This window comes from Salvelinus sp. IW2-2015, linkage group LG9 (assembly GCF_002910315.2).
Source record: "Salvelinus sp. IW2-2015 linkage group LG9, ASM291031v2, whole genome shotgun sequence".
NCBI lineage: Eukaryota > Metazoa > Chordata > Actinopteri > Salmoniformes > Salmonidae > Salvelinus > Salvelinus sp. IW2-2015.
In genome coordinates this window covers 5,820,760-5,829,576 of record NC_036849.1, presented here as the reverse complement: position 1 = coordinate 5,829,576, position 8,817 = coordinate 5,820,760, and the positions used below count along the sequence as shown (strand labels likewise).

At 41.2% G+C, this 8,817-nt stretch overlaps 1 protein-coding gene across 2 annotated transcripts; it reads right to left on the bottom strand.

Annotated features, from left to right (window-relative positions):
• Positions 1–69: 69 nt before the first annotated feature.
• galcb (galactosylceramidase b) lies at positions 70–8,213 on the bottom strand. 2 transcript variants are annotated; one of them, XM_023994062.2, is made up of 17 exons: positions 8,001–8,213; positions 7,790–7,858; positions 7,595–7,658; positions 7,302–7,415; positions 6,993–7,132; positions 6,826–6,864; positions 6,287–6,414; positions 4,641–4,796; positions 3,826–3,950; positions 3,395–3,522; positions 2,827–2,916; positions 2,648–2,737; positions 2,229–2,373; positions 1,899–2,079; positions 1,507–1,670; positions 1,170–1,246; positions 70–983 (listed from the first exon to the last, which is right to left on the bottom strand). In XM_023994062.2, the coding sequence occupies exons 1-17, from the start codon at positions 8,139–8,141 to the stop codon at positions 840–842; spliced, it is 1,995 nt and encodes a 664-aa protein (XP_023849830.1). In that variant the 5' UTR covers positions 8,142–8,213; the 3' UTR covers positions 70–839. The 2 variants fall into 2 exon arrangements, with proteins under 2 accessions (XP_023849830.1, XP_023849829.1); XM_023994061.2 differs by lacking the exon at positions 6,287–6,414 and adding an exon at positions 4,993–5,123.
• Positions 8,214–8,817: the final 604 nt, after the last annotated feature.

Sequence of the window (8,817 nt, the reverse complement as noted above, 5' to 3'; positions counted from 1 at the left end):
GCAACAACCGTTCAAGGGGTATCGTTTTGCCCAATGTTTGACAAACTTAAATATGCACAAAAGAAAGAGTCCGTTTCAAAATACGCCTTCTCTTTATTGTAGAGTATTAATTGTCATACTTAAAAAAAAAAATATCTATATTTACAGTCATTAGGCAATGATTATTTTATCAGTGGAAAGACAAAAAGGCTTAACAGAAAAGTAATTCCATCACAGTAATTCTCAGATCCAAACTGTTGCGTAATTTCAGCATATTTCTGGGGAAATACTAGGCATTTAACAATCTTTAAAGCTAAGGCTTGCACTTAAGATGGTGGATAAATGAAGAGGTCTTACTAACAGGTAGCCTAGCAGTTCAAAATCGTTGGGCCAGTAACCAAAAGGTCATTGGTATGAACCCCAGAGCAGACTAGGGTGAATAGTCTGTTGATAAGACTGTTAAATGATGTAACCATTACTCAGGCAGTTGACAAAAAAATAAATATGGTCACAGTTCTGGTCTAAGGGGTGGCTATCCCATAGAAACCGATGCAACAGCAACTGGGTCTTGTCTACTTAGTTCATTGACTGTATAGGAGACAGTGAGAGATCTCGCTCCCTCTTCAGTCACTGCTTGCACACACACAAAATAACAATAGAAAGTATGGATATTTGTGCTAGTGTTTGATTGTTAATGAAATAGCACTGAATCCAAATTAATCCCTTTAAAAAATATTTGTGTAAATAAAAAAAAACACCATTCTCATTTTACACACAATCACATTTAAGGGATCATAGAGGCATAATTTTGCTAATAAATTAATGACCAAGGTTTATTCACCACAAACACACAGAAATTATCATTTTGCTTCCACAGCAAAGTTGTCAAACTGTGCCAGTTCAAATGAGTGTGTTCCTATGGCAGCCCAGCCATTCTTTGGTCCCAATACCACAGCATCCTTCCATAGTGGATATCCATTCAGCAACCCTGTGGCATACTCCCCCTGAAAAAAATAATTATAGTTTTCTATTTAGTATAGCTAATGTGCCCATAGGCAGACAATATGTCACCCTACAAAAGGTCAAAGTCATTTAAATGAAAAACAAAATTGAAAGAGATGCATTTTGATGATGAACATGAGGTTTCTCTGGTTGGTGTACCGTTTCAGAGATTGAAGTTTTAAACATACCTCGACTGTGAGGGTTAACGTGTGCCAGCCATACGCTCTCGTTCCAGACAGACCCTCTGCCAGTACAGTCTTGCCAACTGTGGAGTAATAAGACTTGGCATATTGATTTTTCTCAACACCTTGTGCTTTAAAATGATACATAATTTACTGATAAGCAGGAATGTTTAAAACTCAGGTATAAACATTATGGCGCCGTTTCCCCAGACAAGCCTAGTCATGGACTAAAGTTATTTCAAAGGAGATTATCCTTTGACCATGGTTTTCAGTCCTGGATGAGGCTTATTCTGTGTTCGGGAAACTAGCCTTTAATGTGTATGTCTACGATTGAAATACTGACCTAGGTCATTGGTGACTTTGTAGGAGCCATCTGCAAACACCCAGAAGAAGACTCCCTTGGCGCTGCGGACAGACTGCCCTCCTTTGTCCACTCTGGCTGCGATGAACACTCCTCCAGTCTTCACCGTCTCCATGAAGACATCACACATCACTGTCAGGTTCTGCCTGGAAAACATACAGTATACAACATTACAAAATACACAGTAAAATGCCCACTTTCTTGACCTGAACCGTTTTCCTTACCAGGGTAATATTACTATCATTGTGGATTTGAGCAGAGGAGTCTAAGGCCTATTGCTGAAACCCTACTGTACATACACAATACATTACAAAGTGTACACTTCGACCCTCCAGGATAAGGGTTGGCGTCAGCCCTGACCCCTGCCCTCTCACCATTTATAGTCTCCAATGACGCTGATGGTCTGGTCAGCATCTGTTGCCCAGGTAACAGGCATCTGTGTGACCACCTGGCGCAAAGTGAAGACATGAGGACCAGCGTCCGTCAGGTTAATGTAATACTCAAACACCCCCGTCTGGTCAGCAAAGTCTGGGGCCTCAGAGAAGGAAGGGTTGGCTGCAGAGAGTGAAAAGAGAAGGAGAAAGGCAGCGAGCAAGACCGACAAAAGCATTTAATTAATCGTTTAAACTATAATTAGAATTTCCGGATCATTTGCAGGTTGTTTTTGGCAGATAGTGACATTTCTAGCTTGAAAATGCTCTTACCAACATTAAAGTCATCCATGTATACTTTAGGGAATGGGCCAGAGGCGGGTGGATCAGGGTAAGTCCCTTTCTGCCCAGTGGATATGGTGGTTAAAGTGTAAACCTCATCAACATCCAGGCTCAAGGTGAACGAACCATCATAAATCTACCAGAGAGGGAGGGAGCATGAAACTCATGACAATGTAGTAAATAAAAAGAAATGCCCACATCAAAACATCTTCAACCTAAAATCATAAAACCTCTCAATAAAAAGTTAGTGAGGAGATGTGAAATGTCATGGAGGAGTAATATCACTTTGTACACCACTCACTCTAAAAACAAGATCCAAAGAGTGTCAACCTGTCAGATATCTTGTCATAATCTTTTAGAGGCTGGCGTGCCCTATTGCAGAGCTATTTCTGTCAGAGGAGTATGTTTACCTTTAAGGGGCTCAATTTCTTGAAGAAGAACGGCTTTTTAGTCTTGAAGTCAAACTTTGACTGCCACACCTGTAGTTCCTTGATCGAAGCCTAGGACAGAGAAACACGTAGTCAGTCAAAGTAGCCTCTCAATCATTTAAGTGGGTAGAAAAGTCTCAGGGGATCGCGACAGTACTCACAAAAGATCCCTTGAGTTGGAATGTTACATTCTGGGCTGTGACATTGAAGGGCAGGAGTGGAGGTCTGATGCACACAGAATGATCATGAGTCTGAACAGAATAAAAATAAAATGTATAAACTAAGGTGATAGCCCAGTAGTCAGATATCTTTGTGTTTATGTGATAAGAAATAGTAAAGTTGCTTGAAATCAAACCACTCTGGCTACACCATCCTTGCGTCAGCAGAAAGCTAAGTAGAAGTGAGCTGCTAGCTCACAAGACTTCCTTTTGCTTTTCTAAAGCTTAGATTGTAGGCTCCGGAGGGAGCAGAGCTTAAATTTGGAAGAGAAAGTCAACAATGTCCTCTTCAGGTTTCCATTCCAGTCAAAAGCAGACTTAAAAAGTTAAGCGTCAGAGATAAAAAAAAAAAAGAGGGCTTTACTATAATTGTTTATTCAAAATTAGAAAAGTGTTCATAGCACAGTGTACAATCAACAATAGGATTAAGCCTTTAACTCACATTATACAGCATTACTCAGAATAAAGATCCTGGTTAACAGGCATAATGTATAGGAAGATAAATACTGACCATGGTTTCTATTACAACAGTGAGGTTTCCTTTACTGTCTGTCAGGGCAACATAACTTCCCCCGTGTACCAGATGCCCAACAGTTTGCAGATAGGTCCATCCTGGCTGGCTAAACTGGGTGGTGTGGGCTAGGAGATAAAATTACCTCATGTAAATCAACTAAATTATTAGTCCTTTTTACATTAGCACTTGTCACATACTTGTCTAAAACATGTTGGTGAGCTTTGTACTGTAGCAGGATATGGCCGCTAATGTCACCACATCACATGTGAGCTGGCAAAACTTTTGGGGAAGCAGTAATAAACCACTCAAAACAGTGACACGGTAATCAAACATTATTGTGCTAATCTGTAGCTAGCATGCAAGTTAACCGTACCAATAACAAAACAATAATGTTAGGGTGAACTATCCATTTAAGTGCTGTGGGTTACCAGTTATCCAGATGGGCGATTCCACCACATAGTTCCCAGTCCAGGGCTCCTCTGCGGTCATTAGGCCATCTCTCCCAAAGGGAAGGTCCTCATAGTAACTGGCTACCAGGTTCCAGGATATGGTGCTGAAACAATAACACAGATATATTTCACTGACCACTCTTTTACAAAAAAGGACAACAGGTAACCCTTTTAATGGCTGACTACTTTTGACCAGGGTCCATAGGTTCCGGTCATAATTTTAATCGAACTAGGCAAGTCAGTTAAGAACAAATTCTTATTTACGATGACGGACTACACCGGCCAAATCCGGACGACGCTGGGCCAATTGTGATACAGCCTGGATTCAAACCAGGGTGTCTGTAGTGACGCCTCTAGCACTGAGATGCAGTGCGTAAGACCGCTTCGCCACTCGGGAGCAATGTAGGGAACATGGTGCCATTTGGGACGCAACCCACACCTACCATTATAGGAGTGAGGGTTGCGTGTTTTGGATGCTGATCTATCAGATTCTTATAGCTGCACCTTTTCTCAGGTTACCAACTGGAAGTCACCTGCCCAATGGGGCAACCTTAGAGCCCAACAGATCAGTTCACTTACCCCGGGCATTAGGGCAATCCTTAAGGTCAATCTCTGTGTTGATCATAGTTCTACCCTCTCACCCTTCCAATACTACAGCTGATTTTAGTAGCCTTGTTTAAATCAGCCCAATCTCACATCCTGTTGTGAAATGAAAAGTGAGCATAGGAGTCAGTCTGGTTCCACGAGGCTATGATTTTAGTAGAAATCAGTAACTACGACAGTTAGCTACATACGCAGTCATGAGTCCGTTGACATAGTTCTGGTTGAGGATCCGGGCCCAGCAGCCTCCTCCCACCTCGTCGTTAAAGGTGCTGTAGTCTTCAGACGACCATAGCTTCTTCTGGGTCTTCAGGGCCTCCATCACTGTGGTGGTGCCTGGGTAGTGGGCCCTGTCAGGCCACACAAATGGAATTATAAAAAGTGATGAACACGAAGGCACACTTAAAAGAATAAGCACTGTGTGTGCAGACGGTAGTTCTGAGGAATAACTTATACATAGATGGTAGAAGCGCATGCAGTAAATTGAACAGAGGTGGTCTCTTGTAACACAGTAGAAACTCAGAAACAAAGTAGAAACTCTCCTACCCTATCACGTCTACTGCGTCGGCCAGCTCTTGATCGACACACAATGAATAGGTTATGGGCTGCCAAAGGTTATCACTTGCTATGATTCTGACCCTCTCCAAACCACTCTTATCCAGAGTGTACCGCAGCAGCTAACCAGTGACAGTCAGAAAGAGAGGCGAGTGAAAAGGTGATCCTGTATTGAAGAACCAGTCAGGACAATTGACTACATTGCCCTTTTACTTTAACATGTGCCAATGTCAAGCAATAAACGTAGCTTGCATACTAGAGGGTGCACATTCTCTATTAGTATGGAATCAACTCCTGATATTGCTGTGGTTTGAGACTGTCATAAATATATGCACTACATAAGATTATTCAGATATGCAGAAGAATAATGAGGAATTTATTTGAATTGGTACTGGTGTACTGACAATCACTTAGTGATACTTTGGGATTATGGCAATGAAGCTCTTTATCTACTTCCCCAGAGTCAGATGAAATCATGGATAACATTTGTATGTCTCTGCATCCAGTATGAAGGAAGTTAAAGGTAATTTTGCAAGCCAATGCTAAGTAGCGTTAGCGCAATGACTGGAAATCTATGGTATCTACTAGTACTTACCATAGACTTCCAGTCATTGGGCTAACGCTAGTTAGCAACTTCCTTCAAACTGCACGCAGAGACATAAAAATAGTACCCACGAGTTCATCTGACTCTAGGGAAGTAATACTGAAGTATCACCTCAAACAAAATTTTAATTGATCAGGAGTAATTGTGTTAAGACATCTCTTCTGACCGCTCAGGCATTAAAATAAAAAAAACAGCCACCAACATTCAGCTTTGTCTGACAACAGCGCAATCAAAGTTACGAAAGGTGGCACGCAGACTTCCTTATTGCGTGCCAAGTGTTCTAAAATCGTAGAGTGGTATAACTAACTCGTGACAGACGCAAACATACCAGATCCAGGGAACTGAAAGGCGAGACACACCCATGGAGAACCCATACTCTATTACAGTAAACCCCCGTGTGTTCAGTTCCTCATTCACCTTGACTGGCATCCGGGTTTAATGATACCACGTTCTTTCACTTTATACTTTAGTGCAAAAGCATCTGAGAGCATGTTTGTTTAGCATGATCATTGCATTTCTAGACCCACAGAATGCTATTGACTACACCTGTGACATTAGTCAGCTTCGTGTGAGAAATACCATGTCATGGAGGAAACCGAGTGATTTGCTGTGAGCCGGAGTTGCAAAGGCTGTTTTGTGTCACTTCAGTGCAAGCTGTGGTCCATGTTGTCCCTTACTTACCCTACTACCTCAACAGCGTCGTTGAGGTACGGGTCTACACCCATGGCATTGGAAACATCCCAGTTGCCGTCTGCTGCGATGATGCCCACACCGGTTAGGCCAACTTTATCCAATGTGTCTCGGAGCACCTTAGTAACAAATGATATGCTCTCAGATGCAAACAGCTGATCTTGATCGTATTTGGATGAACAATTGTCTGTCTCTCTCTCTCTGCCAATAGCCCTAAATCACAGGAGGCTGCTGAGGTGAGGACAGTTCAGAATAATAACTGGAATGGAGTCACTGGAATGTATCAACCACATGGAAACCATGTGTTGGATACCAGTCCTTTGATACCGTTCAATTCCAGCCATTACGATGAGCCCATCCTCCCCAATTTAGGTGCCACTGGCCACCGGTAACATAAATGAACTAATGGCTGCAACAGTAAAAACCAAATGTTGGTGGCAGTTTTTTTGTCATCTTTTTCTTCAAGACATTTCACATTGTGCAATGGTAATGGCTGGTAAAATATGAACAGAAAACATGACAACACCAACCTTGATGTACTTGCTGTCGAAGTTCCGTTCATTCCAAATCTATATTAGGTATAAAAACATCAACAGCAGAACATTAAACAGGTGGGTAGAGTAAGTGAATACATCATGTCTGTACCCAATTACAATATTGTCAATACACAACGCACAAAAATGAATTGAATACACACCCCAACATAATCAATATCCAGGTCATGGTAGTGTTTGGCTCCTAAGATCCACGACACCACGTAGGATGCAGTTATATCAGGGAAGTCATACGGCCAGTTCTTCCCATGTCCAACCCAACCCGGGAAGGCCCATGGCAAGCCTGCAGTTACAAAAGGAAACATGAACAGAGACTATTGTGAGAGAGACCACACTTGACGCTTACATGTCGAATCGTCGCAGATATTTCCAACCGTCTTGTGTTCTAGTTTGATACAGGGATGAAAGGGTACGGCGGCAATGAAAGGTGTCTACTGCTCCTTCAGCCTCACCTATGAGCGTGATGTTGGGGTTCCTCTTCTTGGCTTCTCTCATCAGCCACCATTCATAGCCCCGGAAGAAGTTCTCATCGTTTTCATAGTGCATGTGAGAGGGTTCCGTTCCATCTAGGTGGAAAAACAGAATTGACATGTAGTCTTCAGTTAACATTACATTCGTAACTCAAAGCCACTCTCGGCCTGTGTCATACTTGATAAAACACAAAGAATGCTTCCCAAATGGCACCCTAATCCAAAAATAGTCTTGGTCAAAGTAGTGCACCATAAAGTACATTTTCCACATTTACCTGTGGTTTGGGCATCACCTCCAATCTCCACTTTCAGGATGTGTAGAGAAGCCCCAAAGTTTGGCTACAGACAGCAAATAACAGTTACATACTGTTATGGATCGGACACCAAGATAAGATTACTGGCTGGCTACCTTGCATGAAATGAGAGGAATTCAGACCTAACATAAGAATGTATACAGTTGTAGCAGCTACCTTGAAGAGGTAGTCCAATATCTGGCTTCGGTAGGGTTCTGCATAATTGACAAGTAGACGAGATGTTGCCTAAAACGAACAGGGAAAGGTGGCAGAAAAGTGACAAAACTATTTAGATTGCAACGCACTCGTTTCATTGATTGGTTCACAGTACAGCCGAACCAGGAAGTAGCTACTAGCCTAGTATTAGCAGCTAGGATAAGTTACTTACCCCTCCACCACTCAAACCACCAATGCCGTCAAACGTTCTTCCTAATCCAACTTTATCATCCAAAACGTAGCTCTCGGCAATACAGAGATCAAAACACAAACTAAAACACAATGCGATAGCAAAAGATAATTTATAAATCATCCTGACCAATGTTTGCAAAAAGTCTGACTGCACTGTCAACACTGCAAACTCACGAGTTATTATATAACCACGCCCCTGTTTAGATCACGTGACAGTCACGAGTTACATGATTTCGAATTGCTATATTTTCTTACAATGATGAGACTGGGTATAAATACCCCCCCTTTTATCTGTGTTTATATATATATATTATATAATTTTCCTTGTTTCAGGTCAACATCATAAACAAATTGTACATAGTATGTAGATATATTTGAATTCCAAAAAGAAACAAGGTAACATAAAACATAACATAACCAGCAAACACCAAAACAAGAACATAGAAAAAATTATAATTATACATTCTCTTTCTTAATTTTTCATTACTTTAATATATTTTTAAAATTAATTTCATTACCATTATCATTTTTAATTTTCTTTACATAGCATTAATACATTGACTGTCGCTAAATGTGTGGATGTAGTGTGTAATATACCACTACCAGAGTAAAGAGGCCTATAGAATAATATATTTATTTTTTACAAAAAAGCATCCGCAGTCCAGTTGATCCATAAATTCATATTTTTTTATATTTACACTTTTTATGGTATCTGCAAGATTAGGGAAAAGAGATGGCAAAAAGGGATCCCATATTGTAAGGACTGGGTGTCGGAGTGCGAAGTCAGGCGCAGAAAA